Consider the following 14827-nt stretch of genomic DNA (forward strand, 5'->3'; position numbering starts at 1 on the left):
AGGCAGCTTGATTTTCAAGGTGTGCATAAGGGCATATACTTTTCTTTCATTCCTTCTATGCTCACTTGGCAACCATATACAACCAGACCTGACCAGCACTACTTCATTTGTTTTCTACTCACTCTACAAATCAGTCCTTTGAGCACTTTTCCTTTGTGATGCCCAGTCTGTGTCCAGTTTAACATACTTTGGATGGATTTTTGTCTTAGTGCCTTGTTTTCCCCTAAAAGAAGATACCCTCTGGGGAAAAAATGGCTGCCTCACAAGCTGGCAGGGCCTAGATCTGTTACCAAGCCCTGGAGAGATTCAGAGCTGGGTTTTGGCTTAACTGGATGTTTCACAGGGACCAGGACTGGGGGCGGGGGGAGGGGGTGAGTGTGGGGGTGGTGAGCATATTTTCTAGAACTGACACTTTTCAGATCCCGAGACATCTAGAGAGTATCGCCAAGGGGCCTTTTTAATGTCCCTGCTCCTTTTAATGGAAGAACTTGGTCTCATTTCTAGGAAGATAGCTTACCTAGGGGAAACAGGGTCACACCATGGATGGTACACTCACATGCTAGGACATGCGGACCCCTCTAAAAATGTGATAGGTGATCAGAGCAGGGGTACTTCCAAGGAGGCTGATATTATCAGAAAACTTTTTGGAAGACCAGAGAGTCCTACTCTGCTTTGGTCTTCTTGCAAGTGCCGGACCATTCAGTCACCAAATTTTGCCTGAGCATCTTCTGAGTAAGATGCTCTTCTTGGGCAGGGGAAGGAATGAGGGCTAGAAAGAGAGGCCAGGGTCCTTGTTCATGAGAATAACTGCCATGAGATGTGGACAAGCGGTCTTGGCTGCTTCGTTACTGAAGAGCTGACGGAACCCCGGGACAGGGCCTGCCTTGGGGGACCAGATGCTGTATCTGGGCCAAAGCTCCGCCTGCAGGGCAGGTCGCCAGAACTTGGAAGGAATTCTCTTCCGCAGCCCAGGGTCCAGGCTTGGCCCCAGCAAGCTACCCTGCCAGCCTCTGCTGCCTGGGGCCTCGCGCATTCCGCGCCCCCGCTCCCTCCGCCCCTCTCTCGGCCTCGCCCCCTCCCTTGTCCCCTTCTCCTCCCCCCACCAGCTGTCCCCTTTGCCCAGAGCAGCGAGACAGCCGGAGCCTGGGAAGTGGCGGCCTCGGGCCGGAGGGGGCGTGATGGGGAAGGGGAGGAGGGGCGTGGATGAGGGGATAAGGAGGCCCGGGCGGCGGGCGCCCCCAGCCACTGCGCTTCCCGCCCGAGAGCTGGGTGCCGCCGCCAACGCTCACTTGCTTCCCCTCGCTCAGGGGGAAAGGTCAGCAGCGTCCTGGAGCCGCCGTGTCACTCCCCGACAGCCATGAACTGCAGCGAGAGCCAGCGGCTGCGAACCCTCCTGAGCCGCCTGCTGCTAGAGCTGCACCACCGGGGCAACGCCAGCGGCCTGGACCCCGGCCCCGGCCCGAGCATGGGCATGGGGGTCGTGCCTGATCCTTTCGTGGGCCGCGAAGTGACCAGCGCCAAGGGCGACGACGCCTATCTCTACATCCTGCTCATCATGATCTTCTACGCCTGCCTGGCCGGTGGCCTCATCCTGGCCTACACCCGCTCCCGCAAACTCATCGAGGCCAAGGACGAGCCTTCCCAGGCCTGCACCGAGCACGAGTGGGCCGCGGGTGGCGCAGCGGCCGCCACCGACGCCGAGACTGCCGCCGGCTCGCCGGCCGAGGGCCGCCGCCTCGCCCCTGGGGGGCTGCCCGCCCTCACCCCAGGCACCGTCGGGGTTTAGAACCACAGCCCCAGCTTGCTTGCTCGCTCGCTCGCGCCCTCCTCATCTCGCTTGTCCCTGGGCGTGGCGCCCGCCCTTTCCTTTCCTCCCCTTCCAGGGTTTGCCTCACCTGAGGCCCAGACAATGATGAGAGGCCAGGAGACCTTCCAAGGCTCTCGAAGAAGCACCACACGTCCTGGCCACTTTCTCCCTCCTCTCCCTCCTCTTCCCCCATGCCTCCACACCCATCCCACACATCCAACTGCACTAAACTGCTTCTGCTCTCTTGTCTGCAGACAGCCCTGGCACGACGCTCCAGCCCTCTGGGAACTGAATCCAACACGTCGAACACTTGGCAATGAACTGAAGCAATGAAGTCTATCAGAACTCTGGGCCGTCTAACTGGCAGCTGCTCCAGGGACTGCCAGGGACTGCTCACTCTACAGAGCCAACGGGCTTGCCATCACTGCCAGGCTGGCTGCAGCAACTCCAGCTTCCTGTCGCCTTAGGGACAGAGACAAAGGAAATGAAGAGACCTCAGACATCTTTTCCCTCCCTCCCTCCCTCCCTTCCTCTTTCAGAAGGGAGCTAGCAGGACACTAGGACCAGTCTGTGGGATAGAATGGACTTAATGGGGACTGAAAGGGGCGGGGGACTCAAAGAGGAGGGAAGACCTATGACCCCTTCTGTATGGTTTTCTTGCATCCACTTGTCATCCCAAAGGTAACTTGCCTGATTTTTAGTAGCTTTGCCATCTTCTGCCATGGGTAAACATTGCTGGGTGCGTCACCCCAATACTTCCAAATGCCTCTCCTATGTTGATTCAGTTGTTATGGCAGCTGTCTGCTTCATCCATGGAACGTGAGGCTTAGATGTCCCCTCCTCTGTAACCTGGGGAATGTCAGAGGCAGGTAATAAAGGTTGTTTAAACAATAACCTAAGACTCTTTTCTCAAAGATCCCAGCCTTGAGACCCAGGACTATATAGAGAAGGAATCCTTTTTGCTTTTGGAAATGCTGTTTCGATTCAGGAGTTGGGTTGTTGTGATATCTGTATATCCAGTTCCAATGCAGTAGATGTCATTGTGGGTGAAGAAAATGTTTATATGGCTAAATGTGTTGTTTTTTCAAGTGTTTCAAAAGTTATGACTGCTTTGTTCCTTCTCTTCTTTTCCCTTAATTCTGAAGCACTTCCAAATATCACAATGCTAAATGAGGATTCCCCACTTTCATTTTGCTGTTTTTCAGGATACACACAAAAAACCCCTCTCATACCCATCACTATTAGCTATTATCAAAGTTAATTTGTAGAAGCCACCTTTGTAACTCTCTCAAAGAAGTGGCTTATTAAAGAGAAAAAGCCATAAAATAGTGTAAATCTTAAGTCAGAGGGAAAGCGCTTGAATTAAACAGTCTTAACCAATGATGGGTAAAGTTAGAGGTGTATGTTTATTCTCCTCGTCTCAAGAAGGTCATGAGAAACTTGCCTACTTAGGGCTTAAATGCTCATACCTGATGATGGCTATTTGGGTTCATCAAACACACATAAAATCACCTCTTATCATTAAGTCAACTTGCTTAATGCCAGCTGGTTTCTCAGTAATAGCAGGACAAAGATATTATGGGTCACTTTAATGCATTGATATTACACAAGCTTCATTCAAGGCATTGGCTTTGACCTTGTAGCCCATCTGGTATTTTACTGGAGCTATTAATAAGTTAAATGAACTTACTTTCATTCCCCAGATTCACTCCTTGAAGATATACTGGCCTGGCCCCATTGGCTCCTCTCCAGTCCTAGTTCCAGCCCTAAAGTCACCCCTTCTCCTTGCAGGTGGGGCCAGGGATTAGGCAGCAGTCCAAGATGGTGACAGGAAGAGAGGGGAAGCTGTGAGAGCCATCTCAGGGCCAGGCAGGGAGGACTGAGTGGGATGTGGAGGGAAGGCACAGATATCCGGCCGTGCCAGGGGGATGTGCGGGCGCAGTCCCCAGCCTTGTATTTCAAGTATAACAATGTCCCTCATTTATCTGGCATAACTGGGGACACGATGTTGTTCTGATAATGAAGCATAATCAGTGCTTTAGTTGTTGAAACTTTATAAACATCTGTACCATTTTTTCACGGACATTTAAAAAAATATATTGCCAGAAAAATAAAGAATAAAAGAGAGCTGGGAGCAGCTGGGACAATGCCTACAATAAACATTAATGTGTCAGCTGCGGGAAACAAATCCCATTGCCAAAATATTCCTGCTGTTAAAAACATTTTAACCTTTTTATGATGATTAGGGTAGCCATTAGGAACATAAAGCGAGAGTAGCTACAGAACTCTCCCAGTGAGAAAAGTGAAGTGGCCTGGGCAGAGAGATTTGCTTTACTGCCCAGTTGTTTTTTTCGAAACTTTCAGGGTTGCAACTGTGTCCCAGATAATGAAGTTTCCCAGAAGTCTGGACACTCTATTCAACCAGTGGGAGTGTCAACAGCACTGAAGTGATCAGATTGTTGTCAGCAAAAGATAGAGAGAAAAATGAAAAACTAGGGGCTTGGCCAACCCTCCGTTTTGATAATGTATTCCTGAATAGCACCAGCTGACCGTACAAACTGGGAAAATGTTGCCCTTCTCCTTAATGTGATTCTAATAATTAGAATGATTCTTCTTTCAACCCACCCAGTGGTCTCTTTCTCCTTTCTGTGTAAACAGGTCGTGTTTCAGTTCAAGTTCAGATCTTTCTCCATAGTAAGAATGAAGAAGACCTACGCTTCCTTACGCGTAACTTGAGGCTTTCAACAAAGCGGGACTGGGAGATATTTTGAGTTCCAATGTCTGGAAGTATTCATCGACAGTGCAAAAATAAACAGAAGCTTTCCTTCCATTACAGACATAATTCTGTGTTGTTGATTCATTTTTCTAGAGGGATATAAATGAGGTCGTTCATTTGTTTGTAGTTACCATCTTCTTTTCAATTTGCCACCTCTTTCAGAAACCAGAGATCTTCACATGACTTGTATCAACAAAGAGAAAAGGGACTGGGCTGCTTTCCAAACAATCTTGCCTCGCGGCTAGAGCAAACGCACTGTGGTGTTGTGGACAGAACACGGGACCAGAAGCAAGAGAACAGTCCAGCCCCGGCTTTGCCAGTTAACGGGCTTTGTTTCTCAGGGTGAGCTGCTTAACCTCTCTGGGCCCGTCTCCACAGCTGTGGGGATTTGAGGATCAAGTGAGCTAACACATGGGACAGGGTTAGGAGAAAGACAGCAGCTCTAGTAGTAGAAGGTGTTAAGTTTATATTTTCCTTTTCCTTCCTTGGGGGCGTACCCTTGGGCAGTTGTGTGGGGGAAGAGAAAATTCTCTACTATGTAGAGTCTACTAGTATTGTTCAAAGAAGGGGATTGCAGAGGTTTGGCCACTAGCTCCCAGATCTCTGAGCCTGTCTCCCCTGTTCTCAGAATCTTGGACGACTAGGTATCTGTGCATAACTGCCTCACCATCCTACCCCACTACCCTTTACCCGTAGGCCTGCAGTGCCCTTTAAATAAAATATGACAATAATACTGTATTTTCAGGGCTCCACCGGGACTGGAGTCCAGACTTTGAAGACACAGGTCAGGGATTGAGAGAGTGCATAAGAGAGGAGAATTAAGGGAAAGAATCACGGGCTGTAGGCTTCATGAGGGAGATAGGAAGAAGAGCTATCTAGAATGTTCTGTGAAGGTAAGGGAACATGACTGAGGACCACCAAGAATGAATAGATTAGAGTGGTCAAGAGCCAACCCTAGGTAAACTTGAACCACACACCAAAATGGCTTTGGGAGAAGAAGTTGGATGGGAGGTCAGTTTTCAGCTCCTTTGGTTACTTAACACAACCTATAGCCTGTCCAGGAAGACAAATAATGTGATTAAGGCAACCCTGCTTGCTGTGGTAGATCTCAGAGCATGGGACCAGGTGACCCCACCAGTCTCCCATCAGCTGTGTTTTGAGGGAAGCAGGGTCTTGGTAAAAGCTGTGACCTGGGCCTCTTTATCTGAAGAGGGTGCAGTCAGAGCAGACAAGGGGATACCTCAGATGCGTTTTTTTTTAAAAACTGTAGTAAAAAATACACATAGCATAAAATTCACCATCTTAGCCATTTTAAAAAGTGTGCAGTTCAGTAGTGTTAGGTACATTCACGTTGTTGTGCCACAGTGCTCTGTTAAGTCAGAGAAAAAGGCAAGCAGCTAAGTTACGTTATATAGAAGCAGTAGGGCTTAGTCATTGCTTCAGATGACTCCCTCTCCAGGGGTATTCACATTTTATAATAGATCGCTCAGGACAAAGTAAAGGTGAAACCCAAGGAAAGAATCTCTGGTTGTGGATTTCAGTGGACTCTCGTTGGAGAGAGATCTTGAAATGTTTATGTGTGTTGGGGATGGTGCTTGGGGAAGGAATGTACGCAACTTCCCACAGCTTCTCAAGTCACATCCTAGTCTTGCTGTCAGATGCTCTTGGAACCGTGGGGAGGACTAGGGGAGCCATGAACAACTGGATTTAAGTGTGAATTTGCCAAATTCCCACATACCTGACCTACGAAATGTCCATTTATGAAAACACTTCAGGTCCCTGCAAGGACAGGGGGCCTCCCCTTGGCTCTTTTTCGGATCTAGATGTGATCTAGTAGGGTTGCTGCTCCAGCAGGCCTGGAGGAGAAAGAATGGAGACACGGGGCATGTTAATTTTGCTCCTCTTCTTGTGGGGCCATTCCTCTAGGGGCACTGTGGTCATGATCAGCCCTTGGCAAAACTATGGGGTTGGTATTTATCTCATTTTTTCCCCGTCCTGTTCCAAGCTTCCCCCTGCCATCCCCAGTCCCAGTCCTCCAAAACTGTTCCTTTCCTACTGCCATGGTCTAATGATCTTATTCATTTACATCTAATCTGCTATTCATTGCAGTGATGTTCCAAGGAATGCATCTTTAATGGTGGCTTTCAGACACTGGGTGCAGGAGAGAGGGATGAAGGGGTCTTGTCCTAGGACTTTCAAATCTGATATGGGTAAGGCTGCTCTGGCAGTCACACCATATGGTAAGCTCAAGAACAGAACTTCAGCTTTTTCTTTATCCTCACTACTTCTGGGGGACGTTTGGAAGACTGAAGCCTTCAGCTATGTACAGAGGGCACCTGCACTTCCATGTGAATCTCCTAGGGTAGGGGGTTGGTTGTGGGTGGGAATGGAAGTAACTGGGGTAAGTGGAAGGGGAGAGCAGCCCTTGGCCTGCTCCCCAGTTAGGCCTCTGTCCATTGGAAGGATAACTTAGCAAACAGGACACCGGAGAGGAATGGCTGAGGTGAGTGAAGGAAGAAATACTAGGATGGATCCCCTGAGGACTGTAAGGATGGAATTCCTATCATTTTCCTGCCATCTCCCTATATCTCTGTACCAAACCAAGGCCATAGCCAAATGATGATCTGTTCTTGGAGGAGGCTGCTCTGGAGTCAGCTGGGTTAGTCTCCATCCCACGTCCCAAGTAACTGGTACCAGCCCTCAGAGGTTTGGGCTTTCCCTCTGGCAAGTCCAGGGGGCTGGCCAGTTCAAGTACCCCCACCTTTTGACTTTCTCTGCCATCCACCAAAGCAGAAGAGTGTAGTGCATAGGCCATGGGCTCTAGAGCCAGACTTCTTGGGTCCAAATCTATGGTCTGCCTTTCATCAGCTGAGTAACGTCAGGAACATTACTCAACTTTCTCCAAACTTCCTTTCCCCATATGTTAAATGAATGTAAGAAATAGTACCTACCTCCCATGGCTGTTGTGAAGATTGAGTAGCTCAGGGTAAAGGTTTAGTAATAGTAGCTTCCAATCTTGCCCCAATCCATAGTAATGGGGTTGTCATCTACACCACACCAATGAAACTGCTTTGTCATGGTCACCAGTGACCTGCATGTTGCCAAATCTAATGTTCAATTATGAGTTCTCATTTTCTATGACTACTTAGCAGCATTGATCACTCCTTTCTTGAAACTTTACTCTTGATTTCCATAACACCTCAGTTTACGGGTTTGCCTCTTTCTTCACTAGCCCTTTTCTTAGCCTCCTTTGCTGGTTCCTCCTCATCTCCTCAACCTCTTAATGTTGAATTGCCCAGGGCTTTATCCTGGGAACTCTTCTCTTCTCCATCTATTCTTGCTCCCTTTGTGATGTCAATGAGTCCCAACATGCAAAATATCATCTTCCTGGGCAAGCCTAGTGGTGCAGAGGTTAAGTTCATGACCTCCACTTCCGCGGCCCAGGCTTTGCAGGTTCTGATCCCAGGCACAGACCTAGCGCCACTAGTCAAACCACGCTGTGGCAGCATCCCACATAAAATAGAGGAAGATTGGCACAGATATTAGCTCAGCAACAATCTTCCTCAAGCAAAAAGAGGAAGATTGGCAACAGATGTTAGCTCAGGGCCAACCTTCCTCACACACACACACACACACACACACACACACACACCCCAATATGATCTTCATATATAAATACCATCTTTATAATGATGACTCCCAAAGTTATATTTTTTATCCCTGAAATTCATAGTCTGAGTCCAGACTTGCATATCTGACGGCCTTCTCAATATCTCTACTAAGGTATCTAAACCTGTCTTAAAGTTAACATATCCAAGTCAGAGCTTTTGAGTCTCTTCCTCCAAAATTTGCTCTTCCACTTGAGAAAGAAAAAGCAACCCCTGCCATCTCGGAACTGGTCTGATGTTTACGTCTAGGCCTTACTGTTGGTTAGAAGCTGGCCCAGTGTTCATAGGTAGGCCATGTTATTCTCCTGTTGAACATAAACCGTCTCATAGAACACCAACATCAGATTAGTCTAATGACAAGACATGTCTCTATGACCAAGATGGAGTGAGACAAAACAAGACCATTTTATAATGTTATCTAAGTGTAGACAAAAACAAGATTACTGTGAAACTCACAAAATACCAAACATCCTCCTTTCCCAGCTGATCTGGCTACTATTTCTCTACCTATCACAGCTTTAGTCTCACTCTAGCCTTCCTTCATTCTAGATAAGATTTATTAAGATACCAATCCTAATAGCATCCAATCCAGAGTGAACACTTGCTTCCTTGGACCCTCCCTAAAATCACCTAACATAAGCTACAACGCAATAATAAGTCCTTTCTAACAGGTTTTACTTAGATACCCACGGTTCCCCATGATGTAAATTCTCCCTTGCTGCCATGAGTAATAAATCTAACTTGTTCAACTACAGGTTTGTTCCTGGTGGTCTGTGGCTGGAGGGCATTGATGCATTAATCTTCCCCATTTTTTTTTCGTAAATGGTACTACCACCACCCATCCAGTTGCTTATGCCAAAACAGGAGTCATATTGATTCTTTTCTTTCCCTCATCTCTCACATTCAATTTAGGAGCCAAGTCCTTTCCATTCTACTTCCAAAAGGAATTCCACATATGACCACTTCTCATCATTCCCACTTCTACCACCCTGGTATACTCTCTCATCACTTCTTACCTGGACTAACATAACACTCCCTGACTGGTCTTCCCGTCTTTACCCTTGCCCCCTGCAGTCAGTTCTTTACATGACAGCCAGAGCCATGTTAAAGCATAAAGCAGATCACGTCCCATTTCTGCCTAAGGGCTTCCATTGGATTACCCATACAGTTAGAATATAACCCCAACTCCCTACCATGGTCTCCAAGACTCCGCATGATCTGACCCTTGCCGACTTCTCATCTCCCGATACCCTTCCCTCTTGCTCACTAAACTCAAGTTACACTAATCTTCTTCCTGTTCCTTGAACACATCAAGCTCATTCCTGCCTCAGAGCATTTGCATGTTCTGTTTCTTCTGCCTGCAATATTCTTCCTCCACATCTCATGGCTGTTTCCTTCTCATCGTTCAGGTCTCAGCTCTAATGCCACGTCCCCAGAAGCCTTCCTTGCCATCCTATCTATAGTTGCTCCTTTCTGCCGGCCCCTAGTCTATTCTCTATCCCATCACCCTGTTTATATTAACTTCACAGCACGAAGCACTGTCTAAAAATATCATGTTTGTTGACTTACTAGTTTATTCTCAGTCTCTCCCATGTAGGCTATAAGTTCCACGAAGACCAATTTAAAAAATTTTAGGGGCCAGCCCAATGGTGTAGTAGTTAAGTTTGCATGCTCTGCTTTGGCGGCCTGGGGTTCATGGGTTCAGATGCCAGGTGCAGACCTACACACCACTCATCAAGCCATGCTGTGGCGGCATCCCACACACAAAACAGAGGAAGATTGGCACAGATGTTAGCTCAGTGCCAATCTTTCTCAAGCAAAAAGAGGAGGATTGGCATCAGATTTTAGCTCAGAATGAATATTCCTCACACACACAAAAATTATTTTTATAACTTTTTTGAGGTATAATTAACATAAAAAAGTGCACACACTTAAAATATATGTGATTGATTTTGACATATGTATAGACCTGTGAAATTATCACCAAAATCAAGTTAATGAACATATCCATCACCGCCAAAAGTTCCCTTGTGGTCCTTTGTGCCTTTTGCCTATTAGTCCAGACAACCTGGATCTACTTTTTGTTGCTATAGATTAGTTTGTGTTTTCTAGAATTTTATATAAATGTAATCATGCAGTAGGCACTCAGCATACTGATTTACTCAGCATACTGATTTTGAGATTCAGCCATGTTGTTGCATGTATCAATAATTCGTTTCTCCTTGTTATTGAGTAATTGTAGGGATGTGTCAGTTCGTTTATCCAGTACCCTGTTGAAAGATATCTGGGTTGTTTCCAGTCGTTCGCAATGATGAACAAAAGTTCTACAAACATTTGTGTGCAAGTCTTTGTGTGGATATATGCTGAATGCAGCGATTTTGTGTGTCTCATTCTTTGCAACATCTCTCATGTCCAGGCACTTGAGTAAAATTTATACAGTATGTGGTGGTTAAATATCTGTTGAATGAATAAGTGAGCCTTCTTTTTTAGCCCAGGCTGTGGACGCTTCCACTATTCACATGCCCACCCTAGAATCCTTCACCACCCTAAATTTTGTCCTCTTCCTGCCTTTCAAATCTGCAGCCCTGGGTGACCCCTTGAAGTTGACTGTTTCCACTCTTGGCTTGTTGGAGAAACCCTGCTCATCAGGTTCGCTGCCAATGCATGCTCTCTACCCTAAGCTGGCCCCTGTGGCTGTTCAACAATCCGTTCATTCCTCGCTTGCTGACTCCCTATCACATTCCCTACAGCAGCTGCTCCAAACTTCCTGCCCTCTCCTCAAGCCCCCAGCCCTAGCCCTCCCCCTCATTCTCAGGAGATGACTTCACCTCCTTCATTACTGAGAAGATTGAAGCCAACTGACGGGAGCGTCTTCGGCTTCTGACCCATCTCCACACAGCCATCTCAAATGCTTCCGACTCTCAGGAAGACGTGCTCCTTCACCTTGCCAAGGTTAAGCTCTCTGCCAGTGTGCTTGATCCTAGTCCCAACTTTAATGATATTAATAATAACAACAACAGCAAAAAAAGCATTTAGCCCTGGATACGGACCACACGCTAGGCTAAGAACTGACAAAAAAGCTCTGATTTTTATGGAAAAACTATGTCTTTCACATATATCATTTCTTTTTTTCTAAGCTTAAAAACATCATCTTTTAGAAAAGTATTGCAAATACTAAGCACTTGGCATGTGTTATCTAACTTAACCTTCACAGCCAGATTGGAGCATAGCGCTATTTTTTAAAACAGATAAGAAGACTGGGGATGAGAAGGGTTTGAAGTGCCTTACTTTGGGTCATATAGCTAGTAAGTGCTGAAACTAGGATTTGAGCTAAAATCTAAATCCAGAGCTCTCTCCTTCCTTCTTTCCTCTCCCCTCCCTCTTGCTCTCTCTCTCTTTCTTTTCCCTCGAAGTTCAGAGGGTTCTCGTAATCCTATTCCTCAGTCCGTGGACAATTATCATCCTTGGCCAAAATATAAAGCAACTATAGGAAAAAGTAAAATAAAGGGGAAGAGAGACACACTAGGAGAAGACATGAAGGATCTTGCCAAACTATGGAGTTTGAACTTCTTCCTGTAGGCAGTGTTCCCAAACTTTAGTGAGCACTCCATGGGTGCTTGTTAATAGGGTGGATGCCCAGGCTCCACCCTCAGACCTACTGGATCAGTAGCTCTGGGAGAAGGCAAAAGTGGAAGCATAAAAGACCAGTTAGGAGGCTATGATGGTATTCTGGAGGAGACGGCAGTGGCCTAGACTACAGTGGTGGCTATGGAGGTGGAGAGACATGGACAGATTTTTTTCATTGTGGTAAAATACTCTTAACATAAATTTACCTTTTTAACCATTTAAAAGTGTACAATTCAGTGGCATTTAGTACATTCATATGGTGTGTAACCATCGCCACTATCAATTTCAGAACATTTTCATCACCCGGACTGGAGAAGTTGAAAAGGTAGAACCGGCAGGGCTATGTGTGAATACTGATGGTGAGTGAGAAGGGTGAGTCAAGCTCATCGGGTTTTGATGGCAAGCTGATGGTGATCTCAAGCAGAGATGAGACAATAAAAAGGGAGATCTTGCACAACCAGGAAAGAAGGAGACATGAAGGCAGTTATGGACATGTTGAATTTCTTAGAGACCTTCAGGGGCAGATATGAAGCAACCAGTTGGAATGGATCTGAAGCGCAGGTGAGAGTTAGGGCCAAGGGGCCCAGATTACATAATCGCAAATGCTTGCATGAAGCTCAGTACTTGCGAGATACTGGTCCAAATGCTCTATATACATGATCTCAATTAATCCTCATGTTACAGATGTGCAAATAGAGGCACAGAGCAAATCACCAAAGTTAGTAGCATGTGACAGAGGGGGAATTAGAACTCAGGCAGACTGACTTTAGGGTCATTGCTCATAGCCATTATGCTATGCTGCCTCTCACAGAAGCCATTTCATCTGCAAATGGATAATACTTGAATCTAGGAGAGCAGAGGCAAGGCTGAGGGCAGAGCCTTAAGGAACATCTACCTCTATGGGGAGGGAGGAAGCACAAGAGGAATCCACTGAAGAAGGCAGAGAAGGAGGCATAAGGGAGATCACAAGAAAATGGAGACATTGTAGGGGCCAAGGGAGAGGATCATGTCAAGAAAGAGGGAGTGTCTGATCCTGCAGATGTGTTGTAACTGAAGGGCTGAGAAGAGGCCATTTGATTTGCTGGTGACTGTTAGTGATCACCTTCCAGATGGCTGGTTAGTGGGGGACAGGAAAAACCAGAGGGAAAAGGTTAAGGAGTGAGTTGGTGGTAGGAACAGAAGGCAGCTACTTTGAACTATTCCTTTAGGACTGTTGGAAAAGAAGTGAAGGGGAAAGATAATTGATTGACAAAGTTTTGGAAGGAGTCAGCGTAGCACCATGGATCACACAGACAAATCAGACTTCCTGTTCTGCCAATTACTTCCTGAGTGACCTTGGGCAAGTGATTTAGCTTCTTAGCGCTCAGTTTCCTCATGATAATAGCAGGGCCTACCTGTTATAACAGAGTTCGGAAGTGAGCTAATGCATGTAAAATGCACACTGAAAGAGTTCGTACATGATTAGCTATTATTAGTAGTTGTTCAGCAAATGCCAGTGAATCTAGTCCAGTGATCTTGAGTATCCAGGAAACTTCCAAATCCAGCCTCTGCAGGGTCTTTGAGATCAGTGACGACCAGCCCGGAGTTGCCAACTGCTGTCAACGGGAACATCCTCTGGGGTCAGACTCAGACTGAAGTCAAGTCATGGAGGTTAAACTCAAACCACAGCGGCTTAACATAGAGGGCCTTTCAACTCACTACTTCTCTGTACGGTGAAATGGGTACAGCTTGTGTGAACTCCATCTGTGAGGGACTAGGTAGAGAACCAGAGCTTTGAAGGGGAAATGACTTATCACAGACCCAATCCCCAGCCTGGTTTCTCTAAGCATCTAATGAAGCAAATAAAGCCTAAAGCTTCTTGGCATTAGGTATTTAAGGAGATTTGTCCACTTGCAAGATGGGAAATTTTCTCTCTTTCTCTCTCTCACTTGAAAGCCTCCATAAACTCCATACAAATATCATGTCTTTTTTAAAATGAGAATACAGGGCTGGCCCGGTGGCGCAGAGGTTAAGTTTGCACGTTCCACTTCTCGGCGGCCTGGGGTTCGCCGGTTCGGATCCGGGGTGTGGACATGGCACCGCTTGGCACGTCATGCTGTGGTAGGCGTCCCACATATAAAATGGAGGAAGATGGGCGTGGATGTTAGCTCAGGGCCAGTCTTCCTCAGCAGAAAGAGGAGGACTGGCAGTAGTTAGCTCAGGGCTAGTCTTCCTCAAAAGAAAAAAAAAAATGAGAACACGATGGAATGCATCCAATGCCAAAAGCTCCTAAATGTTACTGAAGTTTTCTTTCAGAATTCTGAGTGTATTAAAGGATCTTGCAAGATCTTAGAGGTCACAAGCATCTATTGTTAAGGTCTGTATCTCTATGAGCTGAAGAAAAATTTCCAGAATCTACATCCACCTCAAGTCATTCCTTGGAAGTTGCTTTTTTTTTTTAAAGTCTCTCCTCCCATCTGTTCCTCAAACTTTAGTGCATAATGACCCAAAGACAGACTTGTGGTTATTTGAGATCTCCAAGTTCAGGATCAACAGGCGTTTATCAGAGACATGCTTACCCCAGGGAAAATTCTGCTAGTGCTCAAGGCACACAGTGGCATTCATGAAGCCCATCTCCTGGGGCTGGCAACTAACGTCAGTGCCCACCTTACAGAGGCACAGAGAACAAGTGCTTACTGAGTGCTCTCTGAGCAACATGTAGGCCCCGGCTCCTAGAAGATTCCATCCAAAAGCAACTAACATAGAAAGAGATGTTAAAGTTTTCCTTTGCGTTTTCCCTCTCTACCCCACCTAGTTTCTTTATCTCCCTTGTCTTTGTTCTTCTGCTCCTTTCCTTTGAGTTTTTGGAGTGACCACCCACAATTACAGCCCTTCCTGCTCTCTCACCTAGGTCAGTCTTAGAGATGTTTGCCAGTTGGGAAGACCTCTTTCCCATGGCTGAAGTTGCTG

At 46.5% G+C, this 14827-nt stretch overlaps 1 protein-coding gene across 1 annotated transcript; it reads left to right on the plus strand.

The window, feature by feature from the left end:
• Nucleotides 1–1221: 1221 nt before the first annotated feature.
• KCNE5 (potassium voltage-gated channel subfamily E regulatory subunit 5) lies at nt 1222–2701 on the plus strand. Its single transcript, XM_046673552.1, has one exon. It carries the CDS (start codon nt 1358–1360, stop codon nt 1784–1786), a length of 429 nt encoding a protein of 142 aa, XP_046529508.1. The 5' UTR covers nt 1222–1357; the 3' UTR covers nt 1787–2701.
• The last annotated feature ends 12126 nt before the right edge of the window (nt 2702–14827 follow it).

The sequence above is a fragment of the Equus quagga genome, chromosome 10, assembly GCF_021613505.1.
Source record: "Equus quagga isolate Etosha38 chromosome 10, UCLA_HA_Equagga_1.0, whole genome shotgun sequence".
Classification (NCBI taxonomy): domain Eukaryota; kingdom Metazoa; phylum Chordata; class Mammalia; order Perissodactyla; family Equidae; genus Equus; species Equus quagga.

Bases quoted from the DNA above. Each gene is read 5' to 3' on its own strand.
- KCNE5 (XM_046673552.1), top strand. From the start codon at position 1,358: ATGAACTGCAGCGAGAGCCAGCGGCTGCGAACCCTCCTGAGCCGCCTG.